This window comes from Cryptomeria japonica, chromosome 5 (assembly GCF_030272615.1).
Source record: "Cryptomeria japonica chromosome 5, Sugi_1.0, whole genome shotgun sequence".
Classification (NCBI taxonomy): Eukaryota; Viridiplantae; Streptophyta; class Pinopsida; order Cupressales; family Cupressaceae; genus Cryptomeria; species Cryptomeria japonica.
Genome location: NC_081409.1, coordinates 382,368,121 through 382,395,540, shown reverse-complemented (window position 1 = coordinate 382,395,540; position 27,420 = coordinate 382,368,121). Strand labels below are relative to the sequence as shown.

General features: G+C 37.4%; 1 protein-coding gene across 5 annotated transcripts; it reads right to left on the bottom strand.

The window, feature by feature from the left end:
- Positions 1-26,795, bottom strand: LOC131060465 (uncharacterized). 5 transcript variants are annotated; one of them, XM_057993703.2, is made up of 8 exons: positions 26,404-26,795; positions 26,239-26,316; positions 25,816-26,096; positions 25,511-25,643; positions 8,620-8,723; positions 3,496-3,667; positions 3,246-3,353; positions 1-3,149 (listed from the first exon to the last, which is right to left on the bottom strand). In XM_057993703.2, the coding sequence occupies exons 3-8, from the start codon at positions 25,854-25,856 to the stop codon at positions 312-314; spliced, it is 3,396 nt and encodes a 1,131-aa protein (XP_057849686.1). In that variant the 5' UTR covers positions 25,857-26,096; positions 26,239-26,316; positions 26,404-26,795; the 3' UTR covers positions 1-311. The 5 variants fall into 5 exon arrangements, with proteins under 5 accessions (XP_057849686.1, XP_057849685.1, XP_057849682.1 ...); XM_057993702.2 differs by having other exon boundaries at positions 25,816-26,018; XM_057993699.2 differs by having other exon boundaries at positions 26,239-26,795.
- Between the last annotated feature and the right edge of the window lie 625 nt (positions 26,796-27,420).

Genomic DNA, 27,420 nt, shown 5'->3' with positions numbered 1-27,420 from the left:
TAATACATAAGTAATAGACTAACTTTTTCTTTACTTTTCCTACGGTACAGTACTTGTATGTCCTATCACAGGGCCTCCAGCAAAAGAAAAAGCTTTCATGCCATTGGATAACTCTCCCGCAAACATGCTGAGAAGAAAAACTCAACCCATAGAAATGAAATACAAGGATTCTTGGAAAATATACAAGATTTGCAAAGTAGGAGCAAATGTAGTGTAAACCTGAGCTAGTGCTCGTGATCTTCAAGCAAAGGAAAAACCAGAAGAAACGAGGGAGATAAAGTGATGGGCATACAGTAAAATGAACAGGTTGTTTATTCAGAATTGCTTGCTTGGCGTTGCTGCTTTAAGGCTGCGAACCGAGCAGTCAAGTCATCACAGTCAGGAAGCTTTGGGTGCACATGTCGAGTGCCAGAGATACCCACATCGGATTGACTCTTAACAAGTTTAGCTTTCAATGAATCTGAGCGAGCAGGAGATTTGTTAGACATTGATGCCGTTCTGTAATGTTCTTGATGCCTTTGAGGGGGCACCTCATTAAAAGCATTTACTGATTTGCCAAGTATATCCTCAGGATTAACATAAGATGGTTTAGGAGCCGGAGATGAAGGTGGCAGGAGAGGAAGAGGCCTATCAATTGGTGTAGCATAAGAATCCCTCTTGACAACACGTGCAGTCGGAGGCCTGGAAAAGTTTTTCACACTTGTTGACTCCAAATTTTCGTATTGAATCTCTTGGGTTCTTTGTTTGCTTCTGGTTCTTTGTGATTTTGAATTTTGAATATCTTGCCTTCTACCTTTTTCAGGAGAACACTCCTTGCCCTCAGATATGCCATTACTTCCGGTAAACAAATGATGACCATTCGTCTGCTCACTGTGCTGAATATAGGAATCACTGGATATGGGGACCTTTTGCCTCCTTTCAGATTGCATCGTGTGATATCTATTTACGTTCTCAAATCTATCAATTTGATGGACATCCTTGAGACCACTGTCATATTTCTCTCTCTTATCTGCATAAACCCTTCTATATTCTGGTAAAGTAGAATTATCATTGATCGAGCCGCTATCCCACTGACAATTATCTAAATGCCTCCTTTCAGATTTGCTGTCAGTTATATGTGTTTCATTCATGTACAACCCCAAGCTCTCAAGCTTTTGGCAGTGGTAATCCTGTAACTCTGGGTGTTGATTACCATGACCACCGTGAAATATTCGGGAATCTAGAGAGCCTTTCCTCCCGTATTGTGGTTTACCTTCCTGTGTTTGCCAACCTACATCAGATCTCTTTTTAGAGTCAACATCTAATGGGTATGCATATTTGGTGTGTTCTCTTGTAGAGTTAGGCTGCCATATATTGTGCTCCTCATCTGATGAATTATCAACACTTTCATAGAGATTCTTACTAGATAAATACGCTGGATTATGTGATCTTCCATCGTCTCTCAAAGGATAATTCCTCTGCTGTTCTCCTTTGTCCCCGTGCTTTTGTGATTCATATGGTACCCTACCAAATGAATTTAAATTGCCTTTGTTAGTCTCATACAATGTTTCCTGGACAGAGTAATAGGTCTCGTGCTCTTCTTCATTATCTACTGGTTGAGAAGCTTTAGCTACCCCGTAACGCTTCCTGTTCACAGATTTTCTACCTCCATTATCGGCTTCCCTCCTGATATTATGTTTCTCTTCATCATGTTCATTAGTATAATAAACTCTTGTGCCACTTGCTCTGCCATGTAGCCTTTCATGTGCCTGAGACGGACCCAATCCTGCTCCATATGTTCTATGGACATGATGCTTATCAAATGCTCGAGAAGGACTTGAATCTAATTCATTGTGATATTCATCATTGCCATCAGAGCCATGCCACTTATCATGCACTCCATTGTCAATTTGACCTCCAATATACTGTGATGTCGAATCCCACTTTTCAGGATAATCTACAACCACCTTAAATGTTGGACCTTCCTGGGGTTCCAAAAATCCTTCACCGTACACCTTCCTTCCATTGCTCTTCTTTGTTGATGGCTCAACAGAAACATAATTTGAACCATTTGTCGGAAGCCTACAATTGTCAATTTCATTGGCATTGTACATGCTGTCCTTTTTAACATCATGGTAAGTGGACCCAGGAAACATTTTGTTTGATTTTGACATCATGCTGCTTCTGGTTTTAGACAAGTCCTGATATTCCGACTTACATTCCTGTATAGAATCGCCATGGAATCCTTCACAAGGTTTATCAAACATTCTGACCTCATCATTCTCAACACAGGATTCTCTGCTTTTAGACGGTCTATTGTGCCCCCTATGTCTACTATGATGTACACCATTTTCTCCATACTGGTATGATCCATTGCCAGGCCAAACCGATCCTTCTCTTGTGATAGAATAGTTGTCTGGAAACCTCCTATTCACAAACTCCTCAGAAGCTTCCTGTAAAGTTTCCCCATCCACATTCAAGTTAGATGTTCTGCCTGTAGGCTTACTTTTGCGAACTCCATCTGATTTGATTAGTGTAGCTGATTTCAAGCCAAGTTCTTTCTCAGGTATCTCATTGTTTTCTTCCAGGAAAGGAACATCTGGATGCCCATTTTTACATTCATAAGGATCTTTAATTTGCCCACCATAAGTGTGCCTTGAATTCTTATTTTTTGAAGGTCTACTGTAGCCATGTCTTGTGTCTTCAACAACTTCCTGTCTTTCTATACTGGTATTGAAAGACTGGTCAACAACATCTGCTTTGAACTGCTTCTTATTTGAAGTTCTTTCACAATCAGCAGCATGGACAGGGTCAGCAGCAAATTTCTGCACATTTCTCCGTGATCTAGCAGATGGCTTTGGATTCTCTGCTTGAGGAGTCTTTTCATGGTTATTTGAAATAATACCAATCTCCTCGATACTGCTAGAAACAACAGGAATGTCTCTCTCATATACATCTTCACATCCTACTTGCCTTACGTCTTCCCTTCCAGCGGACATTGAAGCTTTTTGTCTATTGACATTTCTTGAATATTGACTCTCTAAAATTCGACCATTTTTCACAGCATGCACCATAGTGCCATCTAAACTTGTTTTCAAGGAAGATGGCATATGTGACAAACCAGCTGTATTCTTGGAAGAAATCAAACTCTGCTGCCGTTCAAAACCATCCTGCAAATCATAAAATACTTCGTAGTTGAGGCCAAAAATGAAATAAAATTACAACTGCAGAGAAAAGAAAACAATGTTGTGAGTCATGTTTTCTACCTTGAAATTTAAATGCTCCCACTGCAAACCTGCTTTCTCTGCTATTTCTATCATTAGGCTCAATTTTGCATCACTTGTTGGAGGCCCACCTGAAAGATTCTCTATGATCTATACCACAAGGAAAAAGACGTATTATTAGGTTTATTTAACTCTTCACAAGAAGCAACGGATTTTATTATAGCAATAAAATTACAATACACAAAAAAGCTGCTGACAGATTTTCTAACTAATTTTATGTAACAAGAAGCACCTGTTGGTTCACGCCACAATCAGGATGCAATTCTCTTGCAGCAATTGCAAACTCTTCTCCATATATTGTGGCAAAAATGCCACGCAAGGACTGTAATTCCGGGATTTCTGCACACCTTGCAGCAGCAAAGATCAGGCTTGACGCAGCCTCTTTAATGTCTCGTGGACAGTCCCTGAAAATTTTGTTCATTAGAGTAACGCAAAAGCCACCACAAAGAATCTAGCATTTCTGCCTTGCTAATAGCATGCATAACCATTATGTAGAATAAATACTTAAGGGTTGATTCTCAAATGCATTGTGGTATTAGAAAAAGACAATGAAAGTTAATCATATTAATACCTGCCATAAACACAGTTAGCTCCAAGAAACAAAAAAAGATTTGAAAGTATGCTCACATATATATCAATAAATTGGCAAGGTAACATTTTTTGTCTTTGTTAATATTTTATTTTTAATTGCAATTTTAATATTCCTTTATTGTATGCAACCTTAATTTTTAGACTGCTAAAAGATGTAAGTTATCTAATTTGACTTATCAAGAGAATTCCTTCCCAAAAATCCAAAGTAAAGATGGATATGATTGAAAAGTATGTAATCTAATTTAGGCTATGAAGTGATTGGAGGAAGCCAACATTCATGAAGAGGCTTCTTTTTCTAATTTCTTATTAGAAAACTTGATTGGAGATAATAGACTTTATTTTGACTTTTTTTGATATATATGACCTGTATTATTTTTAATTCCTAGGGTCATTGTGAGGGATAACCTCTTTCCTTTACCAGCCAACAACCTAAGGGGATGAAAAAGGAAATCAATGTAGATTTTCTCCATTAATGAGGGGAACAGCTCAGTATGGTGATGTAATATAATTTTCCCCATATAGAGTCTATGTTCTATTAGCCACCATCAAATACATGAAGATGGTAGGGTAGATACTCTCTGATCTTCTAATCATCGTTTCAAGCATACAAGTAGAAATCCTAACAAACTGCAATCACCAATTTTTTTTCTCTAATCTTTGGCATGATTCCTGATCATGAATAAACCACAGTTTTTTCAAAAATGTGACTTATTCACAATTTTTTTTAAAACTGCAGTTTATTCATGGTTAAACTATTATTTTCAATTCACCTATAAAATGCTTGTTTTTCAGTCAAAACCTCATTTTCAGATTGCAGATTTGGATTTTTAGTGAGTCCTGGAAATATTGTGTAAGTTTCGTTTGCATCAACATTTTGGATCTCTTTTTCCTTATCTTGATGATGGATCACTGTGTGATCCAAAACATTGATGCACATAAATTGTACACAATTATTTCCAGAAGCATATTCACTTAATTTACTGTATCTTGAAAACCTAATATCTAGGTTCGGAATTTGGCAATTTGCCAAAGAAACCAAAAACTGGACCGATTAGGACACACTCAAGGGAACTCATTCTTTAGTGACTGTCCATTCCATTCTCATTTAATTAGAGCATCGTTACTACTTTATGACCTCAACACCAACATTTTTTGAAAGGTTTGAACTTGGTTAAAAGCAATAAAGCTATGAAACTGGCATACAGTTCATGGAAAAGCAGCACTTTTTTCCTTTATTTGGCTCGAAATAACAAAAACAGTGTTCCCATACTTATAAATGCATTTTTCAGTGTATTTTAATTTTCCAATTTTTTTTATGATTAAATCCAAGTGAATGAATTACAATTGTACGTTTAGTTTTCTGAATCAATCCCAATCGCAAGTAACGGTATAAATGCATGCGTAAGGGCACAGAATGGAAGCCACATTGCATTAGTAGGGTAAACATATAGCCACTTTAAATCTTCAGTTTAAAAGTATTCAACATATGTTAACAAATTTAATGGTAGAGTCCAGGCATTGCATTGGGAAACAAAAATTGATATAGCTTGTAAATTGTTATAAGCATAAAAAAAATGCAGAATGGATGGTATTTAAGTCAACACGCATATTTTCAACCAATTAAACTTGGTTGTCAAGATCCTAAAAGGGGCAGCCAATTCACTAGCAGATAGTTTGTCATTGCTATTATAGTCATTTATCTCTCACAAATTGTTAGCAACGTCAGTATCAGATTCACCTTCATTGTTCCATTATCTTGAATTGTCACAAGGTGATCTAACCAGGTGCTCAAACTGGGGAACATGGACTCTAAAATTTACATTAATTTAATTTTCAATTCAAACTTTTGTAGTCCAAAGAACATCGTAGATGTATGAAGAACTTTGTACATGTATATTCTACCAATAGCATTAGGCAGATACCAAGTACTTGTGAAAGATTTAGCTCATGGATAATATTCAGTTCAAACTCCATGTCAGCTTTGAACCAAGGGGTGACTACAAGAAATGTCTAATCCAAGAAGCACATGTCTTGTATATCTCGGGCCATTCCAAAGTTCAGATGGCTATATACATTATGCAGTATTTCTAAGCCTATGAATAAGAATTCAAAGCCATCAACTTCGGTGAATACCCGCCATGGAAATCTATTTTCATTACTTTATAAGAGGATTTCCCATGACATTGAAGGGGGCAATTTATAATGGTGGCGCTCAGTGATTTAAAAAGTAAAAACTGATTAGTTGAGTTCATGGGAGTAATGGAACATGGTTTAGAAGACACGTGTAGCAGGTTTCAGGCATCAGAATTTGGAAATTTCAAAAAAATAAAGTAATTTGTGGTTTCAGACAGGCAATTTTTGAAAAGCACCAGTGACCAGTTTTGTCCCACAACAGTTACAGCAGTAAATGCCCAAGAATGTTTCAAATTCCTCTCCCAGTTGGTTTATGGAGGCTTCAAAGATTCTTGACACAACTGTTCTATTCTATTTAGCATATGTAAACTTCCCTAGAGAGCAAGAGAAGGGTTTGAGTGAATTGTTTGAATTCTAGTTAGAATTTGTAGGTTCAAAAACAATGTTATAAGCAAATGAACAGAGCTGAGTGTATAGAAAAGATATTGTAGTTATTTTAGGGACTGAAATAACTAATAAGTTTATTTCAGGCTGGTTGTGTGACCAACAGGCCTAAGATTGTATTCCTCTTTGAAGATAATGGAATGTAAATGTTTTTCCTCACTAACTGCTGGAGATTCCTCCCAAAAACCGAGTTCCCCATGGCAAATCCATGTCTTGCAATTCGCAGAGTTTATTGCTCTCAATTTCTTTCAGTGTTTGCGTAAATCCATGTGTTTTCATGTGTATGCTCCGTGTTGTATAGTGAGAGGCATACACATGGAAATAAGCAAACACGGAGCATACACATGAAAACACAAAGCATACACATGAATATATGCAAACACGGAGCATACACATGAAGACACGTATTGTTAGATTCCTTCTCATTGACTAGAATAATTCATTGATTCAACTTGTAATGTCCCCTACTGGGAGGCTGCCAATTCCCAATGATTAACATACATCACTATGCATTATTATGTCTTAAAAGTTAAATCAGATTATTAAAATTAAGGAACAATTAGGATTCATAATACATTTGACAGGCACTATACTTAAGTCCCAATCCTTACTTCTTTCCCAATCATCAACCCTAATGGAGGATGGGGAATTACTTGTCATAGGGCGCTTGGAAACCAGTCTACAAGTAGGCTCCCTCAAGGTTTCAGGACTCTGTCCATATCCCATCTTGGGCTTACCTGTCTTGTGAGGTATTACTCCACCTCTCCCTAACAAAACCAACCTATCCTCATGAGGGGCAATAGTGAATGATTAAGGAATGGGCTATGAGTACACTAACTTCTAACGTATTATGAACAAAAATGAAATTAAGTATGACTGTCATACATATTGCAGTCTATATTAATATTACTATCAAATTCTGCATAAGAACATTATCAAGCTTCATATATTGAGCACATCCCCATGCATGCATACCACCAAGAACAAGGATGTTAATGCCTGTAACTTAATAACAGTTCTGATCTGATCTGATTGATGATCATCCACCCGGATGCTTTTGATTCCTTTCCTTTATATCTCTCAATGTAAGGGAGAGGCCACACCTCTTCATCATGTATGCCCTTTGGCAAGAGACACACCCTTTCACCATTAGCACCCTTTGAAAGAGTGCAACTCTTCATTATTTCTGCTCTTTGAAAGGGACACAACCTTTCACAATCAGATCTGCACTTCTGATTCCCAAACTAACCCCCTTCAAATGAGTTCTCTTCTCCCTTTTATACCTCATATTTTGGGGAGTTGCAACTTATCATTCATGCCTTTTGACGATTCATTAACTTTAATCAAATTTTAATTATATTCTTTTATATTTTAATTTTATTTTTATTTTTGTTCTTTTATATTTCAATTTTATTATTATTATTATTTATTATTAAATTATATTTCAAAGTGGGGACATTACAGTTAACAAAAAAAAATTGTATTTGACTCCTTGTCTTAAATCGCCATGCCTAGTAACTGTGATTTTGACCACCAGATAGTAGAGATCAGATAATCTTTATATGAGAGAAAACAATAGTAGCATGGACTGTAAGTGGCAAAAAAACAAGAGTAAAAATTCACAATTGATGAAAAGATGTTCAAGTAAATAACTATATGAGGTTCTGTGAACAGAGAACTATATTTTAAGAAATAGTGTGAACGCCACTGGAAATGGTAATGGGCACATTGTCAAAAAACTAAGACCCGCATTGTCTAAAAAATAAGACAATCTGTGGGTAAACAATACTTCTGAAGCCAGTAATAAATTTTCTCTCTATGCGATAATATACTTCTTTCTTTTTGGCCAGATGAGTGATTGATAAAGGAATCCTGACTATGAAGACAAGACCTGTACCTATGTTATGGGGTTAATTTATTAACCCATGGAACAAATTCAGTTATCTTAAAATCAGGATTTTGAGTTGTTCTCTTTCATTTGTTTAGCTTCAACTGTGTTCAACGGGTATTTTGAACTACAATGTGTCCCTTTCTGTTATCATGCTCATGAAAGATTTAAATGAAGTAAATACAACGCAAACATAAAAATGACTCAGATGAACTCTCTACTACAATATGACAAATGTAATCATCAGATTAAATTCCTATAACACAGAAAAAGGAAGAGTTGATAGTAGAAGAAGCTTACTTGTGCTTCTGAATGGAAGAGAGGCCCTTCAGAATGCAATCACAAAAGCTTTCAATCATATTATAAGCATATAAAACATTCTCCTCCAAGAAGAGTAGGTCAACCTGAGAGAAGAACCAATCACTTGTGAACCTCCAAACTAAAATTCTAGAAGCCATTTGTCTATTCAGAAAAGAGTGATAAATGGTCCACAATTCCCAAGCCTCTACCGTAGGAACAAAAACAAGCAATGAAAATGGTAAAGAAAATGGATCTAAACAAAGAGTCGAGCAAATTCCAAAATTGAAATCCAGTTGATTAATCAAGTGTGACAATATAGAAAGCAACGTCCAGACTTAAATTTTCCAATTACTACTCAATTTATTTACTTTGAAATATATCAATAATAATTGTCCTTATCCAAATAATCAACTTGTTTTCCAGTTCACATGAAAATCAATTAAATATGTTTCTCATTAGTTAATCAAATGAATAAATAGTAACGCAACTAATAAAGAGAAAATCATCTATTATCATGATCATATCTTTCCATAAAAAATAGAAACCATATGATTTAGAGATGGTAAAAAAATTGTCATTGTCCAAATAATCAACTTGTTTTCCAGTTCACATTAAAATCGATTATATATGTTTCCCATAACCTAATCAAATGAATAAATAGTAATCCAACCAATAAAGAGAAAATCATCTATTATCATGATCATATCTTTCCATACAAATAGAAACCATATGATTTAGAGATGGTAAATATGTCCAGCAGTTTTTGTGGAGAGGATAGCCCAACAGACAGAAATCGTCTGGCTACCTATAAATCAGGAGAAACCAACTTTTAAGTCAAGATCATAACAAATACTAAAAGAAACTTTCCTTGAGATAAAACCTAAAAGGTTAGTTATACTTAGATATTGCCAGAATAAAGTGGATTACAAGTGTGATTATATTCATTTTTCCATCTGCCCTTAAAATTCCGGTAGCTTTTTGAGTTATATTCCCCTATAAAATTGTTATCAGTTATCACCTTGCTTACAAAAACACTACGTCGCTCAAATAATTAGTAAGCCCTCATACTACAGAAACCCAGTCAACAACTAGAAACAGTGAATTTGAAATTCTAGAAAACCCTAAAGATAATCTATGTAAACTCACTTTTACTGCCTTTTTTAAAGGCTATAATGATATAAAACTGGTCAAAGAGAACAGAAGCTAAATGATAGTGTGGAGATATAGAAACAATGAGCATTATTTATTGTCTACACTTGAATGTGAGTTTATCCGATAATAAGTATGAAAATAATTTAGACAAGATTACAAAATGACCTTCACTGTATTCTATTTTCCATTCATCTCTCCTATATTTCAAGGCAATCATGTTTGTGAATATGATAAAAGCATATTTTATGACAGGAATAAGGAGGATAACAATGACTGAAACGATCCAAGCTCGTGATAAAAGCAACTCATAGTGCTCAAACAAACTTGAAGTGGAGAAAAACCTCAAGATTTTAAAATTAACCTAGTCTCTCATGAATCCAAGAAATTGTATAAATTGCTTCATATTTTTAGAGCTCTACTCTAACCTCAACAAACTCAAAGAGATCTGATAAGATGAATCTATCAAACTTGAGAGCTATCATACAGATTAAAATACTCATAATTTAGGGCTAGCAACCTCATTTATGCAGTAGATAACAGTGTAAAGGTAATAATATAAGTACAAGCTAAATCCACAAATTTCAAAAAACTTAGTCAAAGCTGAAGCATGTTTGATTTAAGGAGATTTTATTTTGATTTGACTACTAAAAATGTTGGAACATGTAGATTGGGTGATAATTATGGTCAAAATATCCTCTTTATAGTGAAGTTCAAAGAAGACGTTACAGTACAATTGCAATTTTTCCCTTGCAAATTTTGGCCTCAGCTCAGTTCCATTTGCCAAGGGTTTTGCCTATTATTGGAATGATATGACCATGTCAAGAATATTTGATATGTCCAAACCTATCTTACCTTGATTACATGCAAAGCAGGGTTAAAAAGGTTTCACTTCAATGTCTATCCCAGATTTCAAGCTTTTGGGAATCCTAAATACAAATTAAATTTTCCTATTCAAATCTGAGGAACCATATGGTGCCACAATGGGAAATGAATTTATCATGCATGATATTGCAAACAATGTAGAATGTCAAATGAGTTTATCATGCATCGCATTGCCATAACCACTGTGGAGAACTACCATTATATGATGTAAGTTGCATTAACATAGTCTTCAGCTTAGACTCTAATCCATCAAAAGCATCTGGCCTACAATACACTGTGTAGCATATTTATTGGAGAGATGATTTATAGAGAGATTTTTTCCCCCTTTGATAATTAAGAAATGATATGGTTTTGTATTTATGATTTTCATTATATACCTAAATATACATAATATGGCAGTTCCCAATTGCATTGGGCAGACCTAATAATTATGAGTTTGCAGAAAAGATAGATGACTCGCATTTCCTTGATATGGAGAAAAGCATTTGATTGTTGTACTAAAACACTTCAAGGGGGCAACCTCCAAAATTCTTGCAACTAAAACAAAATTTGCAATATGATATTTAATGACAACTCACCTCTTGTATATAGTATCATTGAATTAAAATGATCCCCTAATCCTAATGAGATATACTACCACTACAAAAATTAAATCTAGGAACTAACATATGATTAAGTCAAGGATTATGTATAACCAAGTCAGACATCAGATATCCCAATACAGCCAATTTGTTAAGGACATCACTTGCCCATCTTGCCCCCTCTTCAAAGAATCGCTATCCTCAATGCTTAGCCCTAGATACTTCTTAACCAATCCTAAATCGTCCTATGTAGCATTTCAAAGCAATAAGTTCTTCCATTTGATGAGATGTTTAATTATGATCCTACTCTTCAAGCACTTGCTTCTTCTTGAATGATGACCAAAACTCAAGGCTGTAGACACATCAAAGATAGCATCTTGGTCACCATATGAAAAAAGTCGTTAAACCACCATTCTTCTAATGGCAACCAAATGCCATTGTGATTGTTTATCCAAAGCAAAGCAACAAAGATAGCCCTCCAAAGTTCCAAACATTTATTAACCACCTCAATTTGTACATCCAATTGAGATCACCAAAAAAACCAAAGAGCAAGTTGTGTTCCCAAACAAAAGAATAATTCAATTAAGAAATGACCAATAAATATAAAGTCATGATGGCTTACCATGGTTTATAAATTTCATGCAAACTTCTATGTTGTTTCCCAAAATACCTCAACTACTTTTCTAGCTATGAAAGGATGTGATAAAGCACAAAATGAGCACATTTGAGGAGTTTAACCACAATGACCATGATGGCACTCTTTCCTTCTAACTTGGATAACCTAATGACGAAGTTAATTGAAACTTCCTCCCTACATTGACTAGGATTGGATAATGATTGTAGAAACCCTTTGTTTGTTGGCAAATCAAACATTCTACTAAACACTTTTTGACATCTTCTTTGATGCCTTCCCAAAAAAAGACTTGTTTGATTTGATGACAAATTTTCAAGATACTTGAGGGCCCACTTATTGTGGATGCATGAAGTTCCCTCAAAACCATATTCTTAAGAAGTTGTTCATGGGAAGAAGCCTATAATGGGCAATGTCTATGAGGGTATGGATTGGGCCCAATAGGCCCTTAGAGCTGCCTATGGTGGGGTTGAAGATTAATATTATCCCATTTGGAACATCATCGATCGGTGATGACATTGTTAGCTTCACAAGCACTTACATGCAACTACCCAAAGTTCAAAAACTTAGACTCGATGCAAACTCAGCAACCAAAACTTTTGAGTCAAATTCAGGACTCCGCAAAGAATCAGTTGAAAAAAAACATAATCACACAAAAGAACAAAAACTAATGCATTTAGAGCACACATGACTCTATTATGATCATCAATTTGTCATTATTCAAGCATTACAAATGTCATACGACCCTCAAAACAATAAACTACAAAGTTCCACAGAGTCTCAAAACAGGGGGGCCAAGGCTTGGAATTGTGAACAACATTGACACAATGACAGGAAAGGATCTAGGAGCAGCAACCCCAGCAAGGTACACAGACCTTCATGGTGCACACCATCTTTCATAATTTTATCACTATATTTTCCTTTTCTCCAACACCAAGCCCTCGCTATTTTAGATCAAATCTTCATCCTTCCAATCCCTTCTCTTGGTGTGTTTTCCTCATGTGTATGTTGAAGTCATCTTCTGTTGCACAAAATAAGACCAAAAAAAAGTCAAAAAATGAATTCAAATGTTGAAAATCACATGGATTTTATATAACTTGTCACTAAGCAAGTCCAAGAAAAAAAACTCGTCGAGTACTCAACTTTACTTAGCTCATGAGTTTGAGTCAACTTGATGTGGTGAGCTGGAAAACTCATAAATTGCAATGAGTTAGTCAAGTACTCAACAAGTTTTTCTTGAATTCAATGTTTCAATTCTGCCTAGACTTCAAAGAAGACGAGGAGGTTTTGAAAGGGCTCTACACAATCATAAAGTAGATGGAACTTGATCCTTAGCTTGGAGCGAAGATCATTTCTAAGATTAAGATCTATAAACTTGTAAAAGAGGGCCTCCTTGTACACAATATATGTAAGACAACTCAAATGACATTGCAACAAAGTAAAAATTTTATTAAGAGTATATTTTAAGTTTGAAACCTTTCAGTTTTTTACTTTAATGTTGAAACTTGAAGTTGAACACTGAGATTGAGTTCTTTTTTCTCATTTCAGTTGTATGGTGGAAGAGGATTAGAGCTAGGGTGCCAAATTTTATGAGAACTGCAATTTGTATCCTAAGCCAACCATGCAATGCTTAAAGGTACAATTGCAACTAGAGTATGTCTGAGCACATACAGTACATGAGGCACAACAAGATGTCAATGCAAAGATTGAATGACCTTGTTTACATTCATTAAAACCTTTGTGTCCATCACATGCAAATCCTAGGAAGCAACTTATATACCATCACTCTAGAGGAGGTTGATCCACAATCAAATTAGATCACCGAGGGTGGGGACCTGTTGTGACCATTTCACACATCGCCCCATCGCAAATGGGGACCCCCTCTTTTTGCTCGTTTTTTTCGCTCGTTTTCGCTTTCGTTTGTAGGGTTTTGTTAGTCAGTTAGTTGTCTGGATTTAGGGCTAAGCCTTAGGGTTTTAAATTTTGCCTTTTCAAGCCAAGATCCAGTTATTTTTGAGAGCTTTTGAGCTTTCTTTTCTAGAATGCAAATTTTGAATGCAATGATTTCGCCAAAATGGTCTAATTTTCAATTGGAATGTTCATGCAGAGCTTAAACTTGTCTAAGTGTTGACCGTCAATGTGAATTTTTGTCTGATTGAATATTTTGACCAAATTTTGACTTTTTTGAATTTTGATCCTAGGTATTGGAATTGATTTGTTTTCGCTTCGTGAAGTGTTAAAATGTGAAAAATCTTGTTATTTTGGCCTCCAGGAGGAAAATCGCTCCTGTCCCTCAGTGAAGGACGGGAGCTCATTTTCAAATATCTCATCATCCTTGCAGAGTCCGGACAAATTTTACGTTTGAAGTGGTAGAGAACGACAAGATCTTTCATTTGAATATAAATTGAAGATTTTCGTGAGCACAGAAATGCCTCCAGGAGGAAAATCGCTCCTGTCCCTCAGTGAAGGACCGGAGCTACAATTCAAATTTCACCTTGTCCTTGCAAGATTTTGATAACTTGATGATTTGAGAACGTCCGAAGGAAGATACTTTGCCAAATGAATATAATTTGAGATGCAAAAACGAAGGAAAATGACCTATATTGACTAAATCGCTCCTGTCCCTCTCCAAGGGACCAGGGCGAGATACCTTGTAGCTCTCGTCCCTCTCCCAGGGACCAGAGCGATTTCCTTCATTTTGCAAAATCCAGACAAGGGTCAAGGCAAGTTTACGTTCAAAAACAAAGGGGAACATGAGATAAATGCGTTGAATACAAATTGAAGATTTTTGGGACGTCCATACCAGTGTTAAATGCCTAGTTCGCTCCTGTCCCTCAGGAAGGGACCAGAGCGATTTTTGATATAATTGCCTTTTTTGCAAAATTACAAACAATGTAAAGGCATGGGCGGATAGAGTGAAGAAGGACGAATCCGTTGAATATAAACTTAGAGAATGGCAAAGTGAGATCGTGGCCACAAGGGAAGGATCGCCCCTGTCCCTCTCCAAGGGACCAGGGCGATGATGATGATAATACTCTCTACGCAAGTTCAAGGTCGTCCCTCCAAGGTTCAAGGCCGATCCAAGTCAAGACGAAGGGTGGCGAAGACATTTTTTAGAGCATTTCCATCAAGCGCAAGGTTGTAAAGGTCATCACATGGAAGGGTTTGCGCTCTAAGACCCAAATCGCTCCTGTCCCTTGGGAAGGGACCAGAGCGATATCTACATAATGGCGTAGATTTCAAAAGGCAAACAAGTTTCAAGTTATCAAGAGGGTCGAAAGGACATCATTCCACGCAATGAAGATAATTGCAAGTTGGTGCAAACAAGAACAAGCACATAATGATGAACTTCGCTCCTGTCCCTCAGGAAGGGACCAGAGCGATGTTGGATGTATTGATCATTTCATGCAAAATTCACGTAAGGACAATATATTGCAATGTTCTGGAGGGTCCATGGTATGACAACAAGGTGATAAACAAGAGTTTTGAACGTCCAAACATCGCCAAATGGTGTAAAGGCCCCACATCGCTCCTGTCCTTTGGACAAGGACCAGGGCGATCCTATCAAAAGCGCTCATATTCCTCCAAAATCGAAACAAGGCAAGGTTAAGCGAGACAAGGGACGGCGTTTGGAAAACATCACAATGAAAGATCGAAGGTCAAAATGCATATTGAACGTGAAAAAATCAAGATCGCTCCTGTCCTTTGGACAAGGACCAAGGCGATACTATCAAAACACTCACGTTCCTTCGAAGATCAAGGCAAAATGAGGTTAGGGAGTGCGAAGGACGACGTTTGAAGGACATTGCAAAGGAGATCGAAGTTTAAAAGTCGCCAAGATCAAGGAGAAGTAATGGATCGCTCCTGTCCCTCTCCAAGGGACAAGGGCGATGGTCCCTTTGATACGTCCAAACACATAATAAAAGCAAATGGAAATAAGCGCAAAGGACACAAGCAATGATATTTCGAAGGTCAAAGATACAAGATGAACATGAAGACATGGAGATCGCTCCTGTCCCTCTCCAAGGGACCAGAGCGATGAGGTACGTCCCTTTATTTTCCAGTTTTGGCGCCAAATTTAAACAATTCGAATTTGCTTTAAATGCTAAATCAATTCAAAAATTAAAAAATCCATTTTTATTGGCATTTAATATGGCGTTAGACATTAATTATTTTTTTGCCTTTATTTAAAATCGAAATTTGCAATTAAAAAACGCAAGGCATTAAATAATTAATTAATTAATTAATAAAAAATCAATTGGAGCGCTCATATATGGAGGTCGGCCTTGTTATGTCATTGCAAATCATTTAAAAAATGGTTTTATTTTTATTAAGTCGGCCTAAGGGGTGAAGGATGAATGCGCTATATAAGGGGGGTAGAATTATCATTTTCTACATCATTATTTTACCTTCCTTCATGCGAATTGAGAAGAGGCGAATGTAGTGCGAGTTTCATTCATCCAAAGGTGTTGCGATTTCAAACCAAAGGTGGCGTAGACATTCCCAAGGTGGTGCGAGGCGTGCGAAGTGTGTTTGAAGAGGTGCGAATTCCATCCAAGGTGGCGTAAGCTATCAAAGGTGGTGCGAATTGCATTGAAGATCAAAGGTGATGCGAACTTGAAGATCCATCTCAGATCACGTCCAAGGCGATAGTTGAAGATCACATTCTCTCCAGAGGTGGCGAAGTCAAATTTGAGGAGATCATATTGAAGATTATCTTTATACCTCAATTTTGCCTAGGCAAATTTTGTTTTTTGCATTCTAGAGTTAGCTCTTTGTCGAGGTATGGCGATTTAATTGTTATTGTTTTATTCATTCATCGTCATATTTCAAATTTTGAAATTTTGAATTTTAAATCTCTTGGCTCAATCGTTTATTTTAGGAAATGATAACTCTAGAGACTTATCATGAGGTTTCCTAAAATTTATCTCTCTTATTTACGTTATTTATTGCAAAATCTATTTCTTACAATGAAATGTTGTGTAGGTATGGCGACCCCAAAGGCGGGAGCATCCACCAGTCGCTCGGCTCTCATGAAAGAAGATCAGAAGACCGAAGAAGTGGAAACCAAGATCGTGTCCAAGTGGAGCAACATTGGAGATACAAACTTGGGGAACTTTAGCACAAAGAAGTTCCGAGAGGTCCCTTACATCGGCAAGCCATCACCTGTCGCCCGGAGAATAATAGAGAGTGGCATCATCAAGGCGGCCGGTTTTCCTCCAGCTATTCAGTGCCACGAGTTGATGATCGAGTGTGCCCGTCACTATAATCCACAGTCCAGGACAATTGTGTCCAATGAGGGAAACACTTTGGCGTACCTTTCAGAGGAAGCCATAAGTGAAGCCTTCCATCTTCCAGAGCACAGGGACATGATATACAAGAGCATTGAAGGAGCCAGATCAGTGTACGATGATGATCCAGATGCTTGCCTAAGCATAATCAACAAGAACTGGCTACTCAAGAGTCGTCCCCGTCTGAGCAAAGTACCGAACACACCACATAGGATTGATTTCCAAGAGGAGTACAGAGATTTGATTACCATGCTCAACAGAGTTACAGGAGCACCTCATGCCTTCTATTTTGAGAAATGGATGTTTTACGTCATCCAAGTGATTGTTCAAGGAAAGGGTACAATACATTGGGCTAGGATAATTAGCCATTGCTTGGACGTACAGTTGAGAAGACTCAGGGCTACTAAGTCCTTCCACATGAGTTCATACGTCATCTATGCCTTAATCAGGAGCGTTGAGTACGCAGGACTACCTCACAGAGGAGTGATTGGAAGAGGACCCGGCGAGGTCAGAGTTTGTGAATCCTATACCTACTTGCATCATCCGCCAGGGAAGAACTACAAGTTAATCAATGATACTTTCACGATGAACATCACCAGGACGTTGCAAGGAGGGATTCACAACAGATTATCTCAGGATGCCCAGGAGCTCATCAAGAGGTACGGTGCTTGGTTCATTCAGTTTCCCAAGTTCACTTACATTAGAGTGTATGGATGTCCTTTACCTCCATGCATGTTGCCGAGGTACCCTACAGATAGAATTGTGTTACTTGAAGTAACAAGGCAGTTGGCAGCATATGTGAAGGCATTCAGACACAGACATCAGAATGGAGTTCAGGTACCTATTATTTTGGGTAATTCAGTTGAGGTATGTCCCAATGTCTCAGCCATGGATGACGCAGAGAGGGAGTTAGCCTTGTATCCTTTTTCATCTTTTGCTTGGAGGAATAGTTTTGATCCTCATGGACATTTAGAGGAGACGGTCGGTAGAAGATTTAGACATGAGTACCAGATTGAAGATTTTATGATGAACCTCCTAGATGATCTCGAAGTGAAACGAAAGATACATTCTAGATTGCCTTTGGATTTCATCAGAAAATGTAAGATTTACAGAGTGGCCGACCAAGCTCAGGACAACGGCAGGCACATCCAATCTTCATATGATAGAGAAAGCAAAACAATAAGTTTGAATTGGAATGAGCCCGAGGCCGTGGATTTAGATGATTTGATGGCACCAGTCTTGTCTTGTACTCGCAGATGGGTAGACGTTCAACATCAGAAGTTGAGAGAACAGAGCATAGCTATGTCTTTTACTTTGGAAGAGAAGCCAGCCGAAGGTGGAGCCAGTGTTAGTGAAGGCAATCCTAATCCTAGGAATTCAGGTGAAGGTAACCTTCGATGTGCCAGTGAGGGCAATCTCCATTCGAGGGGTTCGAAGAGAAAGGAAAGATCAGAAAAGAAAGAGCCTTCCAAGAAAAAGCAAGGTGCCGGCAAAGATCAGACTCCAGGTACTTCTTCCAGACCAGAGGATAGAACAGTTCGAGTGGAAGAGTCCATGGAATCGATGGTACAGAATGACAGACAGGAGGAAGAACAGGCACAGCATGTTTCATCCGATGGATCTCTCCAAGACTATGATTTAGATAATGATAATGAAGTAACATCTCCTCCTAGACAAGAAGAAATAATACATAAAGAGATTCAAGTTCAAGAGACAAGGTCAAATATTCCAGATTGGTTGAAGGAAAGATTGACTAAGGTGATCGTAATTGAGGACGAGGACAGTGCAATTGATTTAGAGAGCCTCGTGGGACGTTCACATATGACAACAGAGAAGAAGAAGGCTACAAAGATGTCCAAGATGATTCGAGATGAGACTGGATCTAGAAAACTGCAGATAGCTACACCGGCAGCAGACAAATATGAGGGTGAGATCCTAGCAGAAGACTATCATATACAGACTATTGAGTTAGGACCATCCACAGCAGAGCAGACTTTAGATGATGCCACCGACACATTTGAGGCATTGAAGGACAAGCTTAGAGAAGAAGTGGAAAAGAATAGAAAGCTTGAGAGAGAGGTCGGTGCATGGAGGACATATTTCAGTCACATCAATGAACCTTTGGGACGTCAGGATCCAGTTAGATCACCATTGCAGGCATTGCCCCTTCAATCAATCAATGAAGCAGAAAGATTCAGGAACCTGGTCCAGCGTACATGTGGTTGGATGGATAGATCTCACACGGTGGCCATTGAGTTTGTTACAAGGATGTCGAAGATCACCCATCAGGCTATCCAAGTTCTTGAGATAATCCACAGATTGATGGCAACAGTAGCTGCATTTGCCCATACCAAGGACGTTGTCATCCCTGTCTTGAAAGTTATAAGACACACATCCAGAAGAATTTTAGCACAAGAGAGGATCTTGGAAGGTGATTCTCACAGTTTGTTTCAGTGGTCAACCTTACTCCATATAAAGAGTGTTCTCTTTGAGGACATCAGTGTTAGATGTGGTCAAGTTGAGGAGGTGATCAATCCGATCCAGGACAGAGTATTTGAGGTACTTCGTACCATTCTTGGCAGAAGGATCGAGGTCGAGACAGATGTGGATTTACAAGAGTTTGAGGATAGAATCACGATCATCTTTCGCAAGGACGCAGATGTTACAGATGAGCAGTATGATCAGATGTATGCCACCATGCTCCTGATTGATAGAACAAAGGAACTTGAACCTACTTGGGACGCAGCTCTTCTAGATGCATTTGATCAGGTTATCCACTTAGAAGAGAGTATCAAGAATCTTCCCGAGATTCCAAGCACAGAAATCGAAGGAATCGTAGCAAAATTCATTGCATATGCTAAGAAAGAGAATTGGAAAGGGAATAAGATTCTAGATGAAAGGTTGTTACAGATGACATGACATCTCATTTCTCATTGGTTGATACCTCCTAGATTTTTGTGCCGAATTTAATATTTGGCTATGTATTTAATATTGTGCAGTAAAAAGGAGGTCATTTGTAACAAACCCTAATTAGGGTTTAGGTGTCATAATCTTGTCCATTGATTTACTTTCAATCTGGACCTTTCATTGTAACTGGGGATGCTATTTATACCCCCATTTTTCATTTCATTTGAGAATAGATGTAATAGAGTAAGAGAAGAATAGAAAAATAGTGAAATAGAGAGATTAGAAGTGTAAGCAATTTTATTTTATAGCAAGATTGAGTCTTGAAGAGAGAAGTTCAAGCAATTGTTGTATATGATGACTTGGAAATCAATAAAATATTGAAGTTATGGTGTTTTGTTGCAAGTTTCTTGAGTTATCTTCATGGTTGTTGGATGTACTTGAATCACGCTCAATCAAAGTAGTTTGTTAATTTGAAAGACTAAGTGTGAGATTTGATATTTGGTAGGATTCGCAATCCAAACCACTAGCTTCTTGCTGATTGTAGGAACGCCTTGCGTGGTCGACTGGAGAACACTTTGAGTCCTTAACCTTCAAGCATTTTCGCATCTAGGATATGTACCTTCGTAGTAGTGTCCTTGGTCTTTGATGCATTGAACACCATCATTACCTTAGAAGATCGCACTAATTTCAGTTGAGTTGTTATCTTATGGCAAAATTGAAATTGGTTGAGTCTTGCCAAATCTCATTCATGCTAAGTCGTTCATAGGATTAGACTAGATTAGACTTACTTAAACCCTGTCCTTTTTCCATTTTTTGAAAGTTCCTTTTAGATTAGTAAAATCTTCGAACCATTGAATCCGTAAGACGCCTTGAAGGAAACAGCAAATCACATCATACCACTAAAAAGCTTGTCCACACGTGGAGACCCCACTAAAAGAACCTTGGAGTCTATCTAACTGATCCTTTTGGCAGATCTTCAGCAGTTAGAGACTATTTTCTCAAGAGAGGATAAGATGCCTGTCGGTATTTTATTCTGTGTATGATTGTGTACAAAATACACGTCAACAGGACCCCATCTTCAATGTGGAGGATCTTGCACGGGTCAATCAAACAAATCTAGGGGCAAAAGCAATAGCCATGGTAGAGGAGGATAGATCACAAGTAGACCCCTTGGATGTTGGTGTCACTAATGCAACAACAAATATCACAGGTGAATCATCATCAAGAACCTATATTAGATGCTCATGCAAGACTTTCCACCTTTAAAACATGGTCATATTTAGGACACTAAAAATGATAAAAAATAATGAATTCAAGCATTGAGCGCATTATCTTCCCATTCTTAAAACTTTCTTATAAGTGGTGACTAACAAATATATAAGGAATCATAGTACCAAGTAAGCTTTAGTCTGAAACAGATGGCTATGGTACAGATGAGTCTGAGAGATAATGCGAGCACCTAAGAGCCTAAAAACTACAACCCAACGAGCTTGATATTTCTTGCTAGCTACATGTTAAACAAAACATGATCAAACTAGGGATCCTTAGGGACACGTACTAGACATTTTGGGGATGGCAGGGCTAGGAGAACATCTCTAGGATAGCCCACAGGATATCTAAGCAATCCTTGACCATCTAAGGGATGTTAGGCTGTCATGACTACTTGACATAAGACAATACTTTTTTGAAAAATTTATTTGCAACTAAATATAAAAGCTTTTAACAAATTCTGAAAACAGCACAATGGGTTCTGAAACTATATTTTATTAAAGAAATTTTATTCCTCTTACAAAATGGAAGCTTGCTGCAAGTATAATGGCATTATGAGCTTCAACTTAATCAATTAAATATGATAGTTCAACCTCAAATTTGCTGCTGGTGTTACGAGAGGTTGAACTGCTGATACTAAATTGGGGCTGCAGATTTTGCACAAACTTGCTGTTGGAGCCTGATGAAAACCTTCATATGGCAAGAAATCTGAAACCTGTAGGTACTGCTGATTAGGCTACAATCTGCAGTCTTACCCTTCACATTCAGGAAGCTTTTATTGGCTGCAACATTGAATTGGAAGGTGCTGAGACGTGTTGTAAACTGATCCAATGTGTTGAAGCTCAAACAAGTGTTGAAACTAATTGCTAATGAATATGCTAGGCTGTGACTAGGTAAATGGTGATGCTGATTTCTAACTGAATTATACTAGTATTGCAAACTGGACTACGCTGGAGTCTATAAGCTCTGTGTATTTCCCAAATTGGAACCACCAACTGGAAGGCTGAGGGTTTTCTCCCCCAGTCTCCATATGAGATGCCCAAGGGTTTCCATCCTTGTATCTCAAGCAGTCCTCAGGGTTTTCATCCTACGACTGTGTGAGTAGGTTGCTCAAATGAGGGCTTAAGTGATGAGCTATTATGAATAAATGTTCTGCTACCTACTTGTTTAAATAGGCACAAATGTCCCTAGGGTAGTGGCTTCTAACCCTAGGGTGGCCACCTCCTTTATTTTTTCTATTTTTTTTAACAACTAAATCTGATCCTATCCTATCCTATTTGAGGCGGCCACCTCTGTTTTTTTGTCTTTTCTGCTTTTTATATATATATTTTTTACTTTTTCTGTTACTGCAATATTTACAATATTTTGATGTTCCCTTTTTGTGCTGAGGGGAACATGACATAGGGCATCCCTACAGACTGACTATAAAAGACCCAAAATAATAAGAGTCACTTGCTAAGTCAAATGTGATTCAAGTCCACTTGCATGGGAAGTAGGAAGACTCATTACTCAAACAAACTCCACTTGAACCAAAATGAATTCACAAAGAAAATGATGAACATCAACTCTTTGGCATCCATTTTGCTATACAAAAACAAAAATGCAGATGGAAGGGTATCACTAGTTAGAAGCGAGGAATAAAGAACAGTCACTAATGAAAGATATAGAGAAGTTTTGAATGGAAAGCAAATTCATAATTTAATGTTATTGGTAGTGATCAAAGGTTTATTCAAATGCCAGCTTAGAGCTTTGTTCTAGATGGAGTTTAAGCGCATGGGAAGCTATCCACTAGAAGAGATTCCTATTTTTTCTGGTGGAAATACATTGAAACATTAAAAGTTTTATGTTCGTTTAAATAATGTCTTCAATATGTCTTTGTGACTAGACAAACTTACACCAAGCATGTTAAAGCCACCAACGCATGATTAAATCCATTACAATTGTCAAGAAGTTTTCAGAAGTTATAAAACATGTACAGGCTCATGTTTGTATTTTTAGTAGATACATATTAAACTTTAAAATTCACATTTTTTTAGATTTCAGCTTCTTTTAGTTTGCTTAAATTATTTTAAATATTTTTAATTTGTTTGTACTTAAAAAATTTATATATTAAATTTTATATTTATTTTAATCGCCATCCACCACTGTCCCCAAATCCAAATTAAATTTTCCATTCCCAAAACTCAAAGAATCACTGCATTAAGCTCGACATACATATAAAGGCAAATTTTCCGAATGTATTTTCTCAAGTGCTATTTAGAGATCTTGACCCAGCCAGCATTCGTTCATTCATGTGGTCCATGGCACTAAGCCTCACTCCCAAAGGCCACATGTAGCCTTGGCCATATACACTAGAGGGCATTTTTTGGAAGGCACTTGATATTAATTTTTACTATTTTGAGCTTTGATGATCATTAAAGAACAATTAGTTTAACTCTTCTTACAGGTTGTTTTCTTCCTTTATTAGCATATCTTAACGTAGGTTATACTTACCTAATTTCAGATTTAAATCTAAACTTTACTTGTTTTGTAGTGATACTATAGGGCAATAATGTCATCATCAATTTCCACTATACTTATATCCTTGACCTATTTTTTTGGATAATGGACAATGATTAACTTTTTCATCCTTTTCAGAATATTAAAATTTGAAATTATCTTACATGAAAATTGCAAACAAGAATGGTATATTTTACTCATCATGGATAGATCCATTTAGTCTTGGAGTTTTCTTCTCTCCAGCATTCTAGTTTCCCATTCGTGATGTAAAAATTGCAATAATTTGAAGGGTGTGATTTTATCTTGCCATGGAAATCAATTAAGTTACAAACAAAAGTTCCTCTTTGACCATGATACCTTTAAACTTTGATGGTGGCATTTAGATTTAATGAGTATATCTCCTTGACAATTGCATACTCTATCTGCCATTTATCTAGAAGTGCTGTACCTAACCAGCCTCGCATGTGCAACTGAATAGAAGATGCAAACTTCTAATTTATTCAACCTTGTTGGTGCACTCAAAATTTGATTGTGGTTAAGAGAATGCAAGAGCAAGGTTGCAAAATAACTAAGCAAAGGGATTTAATTACAGACATGCTGGCCTGTTGCATACATTTGTATTTCTATCAGTAATGATCTCCGTAGATAACCTTATCCCTGTCTATCCTATTGAAAATCTGAAGGTTTGCAGAATCATAACACTATTCACAGTCTAAGAAATTGCATTCACTGCAATCTACAATTCAAAACAGTAAAGCGGCAGCAACAAATATCAGATTTGCAACCAATGTCAACAACACTGGATTCTTCTTTTCAGGTGCTAGAGGCACCAAAAGCAGAGAATGTTTGCAAAACAGGACTATCGTAGAGCAGATCATATGGATCCAGAACACATAGATCCAATAACAAGCCAAGTTATCAGGTCAAGTCAGAATTTTGACAAGGATGAGTGTAGTGATTCTCTTTAGTAAATGTTTGTTTTCAATATATGATTATGAACGAGTTCTATGTTTCCCTTACAGGAGCAGTTGTAATTTTAGGCCTGGTTCTTTGAAAGTTTTCATAAACAATGGCCTCCATCATGTCAGTGACTTTGCTGCTCAACCCTTATTTTCAGCATACAATGTTCCACTTCCCTGTCGAGTATGCAATATAGCTCAGATTTGGTTATTGTACACAACTGTAGGAGCCAAATAAATCCTTTATAATTAAAAGTACGAAGGTAAAGGCTGTTTCTTCGGCCACGGCCAAGGCAGACACCAATCAGTGGTATGATATGCCTCTGATGAAGCCTACGAAGGCATTTCTTTATATTTACCTCATAAATAGTTCAAATTTGTTATACCTGGGTTTCACCTGACGACAGGGCTCGGGGTAAAACGAACCCCGTCACTCTGCCTACACCCGAAGTACATGATGGTAAGAAGAGGAACAACGTCTACATTCGCAGGAGTTTTAAGTTTTCAACCTGTCCCTAAGTTGTAGACTATTTTACTTAAGTGGCATAAATGTCCCTGAACAGGAAAAGAAAGTTTAATTCTACGAAGGTCTGAAGGGACTCGTGAAATGGAAAGCCTTAGCACAGTATAAGTTCAGAACATCAAAGACTTTGGATAAGAATAAGGAGGAAAAAACTTATTTTGAGCAAGACATTATTACTGTAATCATTAAATGCTCACCCGAGAAAGCGCCTTCTGATTCTCGCCTTTCTGGAGAAGTTCTGTAATATCTCTTCTTTGGAGACTTGCCTTCCCATTTCTTTTCTTCCTTAAAAATTCAACCCTGGATTTTATGTTCTTGATCAAAGATTTGCTGCTCGCACAAAGCGAATAAAGTCAACAGGATCCTCCAAACATCATGAAGAAAATTATGAATCATAAATGACACACACTTTATTACATTGTTCTGCATTCAGAAACTCACATTTCAGAAGTCCCTAAAGATAAAACTAACCATTAATTGAAAGAAAGCAAAGCTTCCTTACCATTTTGAGGCACTACCTCGGCAGAACAAACTGTCTAACATCTTCACTCCTTAAATCCCCCTTGTATTTGGTAGATGGACGTGCGAAACTAAGCCGTCAAAGGGAAGGCCCTTGAAACGAAATCCTTTCGCTTTAATGAAGGCAACTGAAACCCTTTGAGCTCACAATGTGTGCATTTGGCACACTTATTAAACGATCGGCAGCTTTTCCATTACAGCACAAAACATAACTTTACTAGCTGATCGTCCTCTTAACGACTCAAGCGAATCAATCGCTTGAGCCTGATCAAAATTGAAAAGCAAGCAGGTAATGCTCTTGTATAATTATAAAGTCCAGTAGAGAGTTTCAAGATCTAGTCTACTTTAACCTTTACTTATTTCATCATGTATAATAATGATGCTTGCAAATATTATCTCAATTTACCTGATGCTCCCGAGCGCAATCAATTATTTACTATTTCATGCGGTTATTTTTTTCCCTCTTCTTCCTCTGCGACTGGCACTGTGAAGATTCAAATGTCAAATACGTAATTCCAAACGAGTAAGCTTTTTTAACCGCAAAATATTAAAATCTATGCACAGCTTCCACCTGTCAGCGAGACACCTGTTTCCTCGGACCAAATCTCAACCATACTCCCTCGAATCCGTCTTACTCCATTATTCATTAAATCCTTGTCTGGAAAACTCCAATTTCCACTACAGGACGACTGAAAAAACTGTCGAGTCTTTCGATTCTTCAATGCTTGGCCTCAAATTCTTCATTTTTTCCATTCCGTCCATTGACAGACATACGAAAAATATGCGGCATTATCCGCACTGAACAAATTTGTACCACTACCAACTACATTACTTATTGAGCTGTGTCTGTTTCTGTTATCACTCCCACGCGTTCTAACGAGGCATTGGTGAAGCGGTTTTGTGGAGTGTCAAACAGCCTTGAGAAAAGAAAAGATTCTTATGCGGCGGTTTTGATGGCTTTACATGTGAGTAAGTGGAGAGCCCAGTTGTAAGAACCATAATATAGTTTTTTTTTTTCGTATTGTATATTTAGCGCCGAAAGTGACAAATTTTAGAGTTACCACTAAATGTGGCGGCGATATGTATAGCGTGGCAGGTTCACTTACTGGGTGGAACTAGCCTAGTTTAGTGTTTTGTTGTCCAACCCCAAGCTTAAAGCACTATTTAAAAAGCGCATTATCAGTAGTAATGCCCCTTGGCGCCATTTTTTAACTGAACGGACAGGATTGCACCTCACGATCTGACGGCAGTACGCCTTGCAAGTAGCGTGGAGTTGGGGGGTGTTTAACGCAAAAAGTAGGACCCACTTGAAAAATGTAATGTGATGAGATGAGATCAAAGAGGTGGAGCCCCTGGTCATATCTAATGCGCTCTACAGTTTCCGTTGAAAAGTCCAGAGAGAGACGACCCCGTTGCTCAAAAATATCCTGCGATGGTTACAACGAGGTCCGAGTGATTAGACCGTTCCGTACCTTCATTTATGACATGGAAATTTGCGAAGCTTTTTTTATGCGATTCTTTTTTAATTTTTGAGTTGTCTCAGCTTATGGCTCACGCGAGTAGAATGTTAGTTGTAACTTGTAACCAT

Excerpts from the sequence above, each read along its gene's own strand:
- LOC131060465 (XM_057993698.2), bottom strand. The coding sequence starts at position 25,856 with ATGTTAGACAGTTTGTTCTGCCGAGGTAGTGCCTCAAAATG. Across the intron at positions 25,644-25,815 it reads CGAGGTAGTGCCTCAAAATG|CAAATCTTTGATCAAGAACA; the intron begins GTAAGGAAGCTT and ends TTGTGCGAGCAG. Across the intron at positions 3,354-3,495 it reads ATTGTGGCGTGAACCAACAG|ATCATAGAGAATCTTTCAGG; the intron begins GTGCTTCTTGTT and ends CTTGTGGTATAG.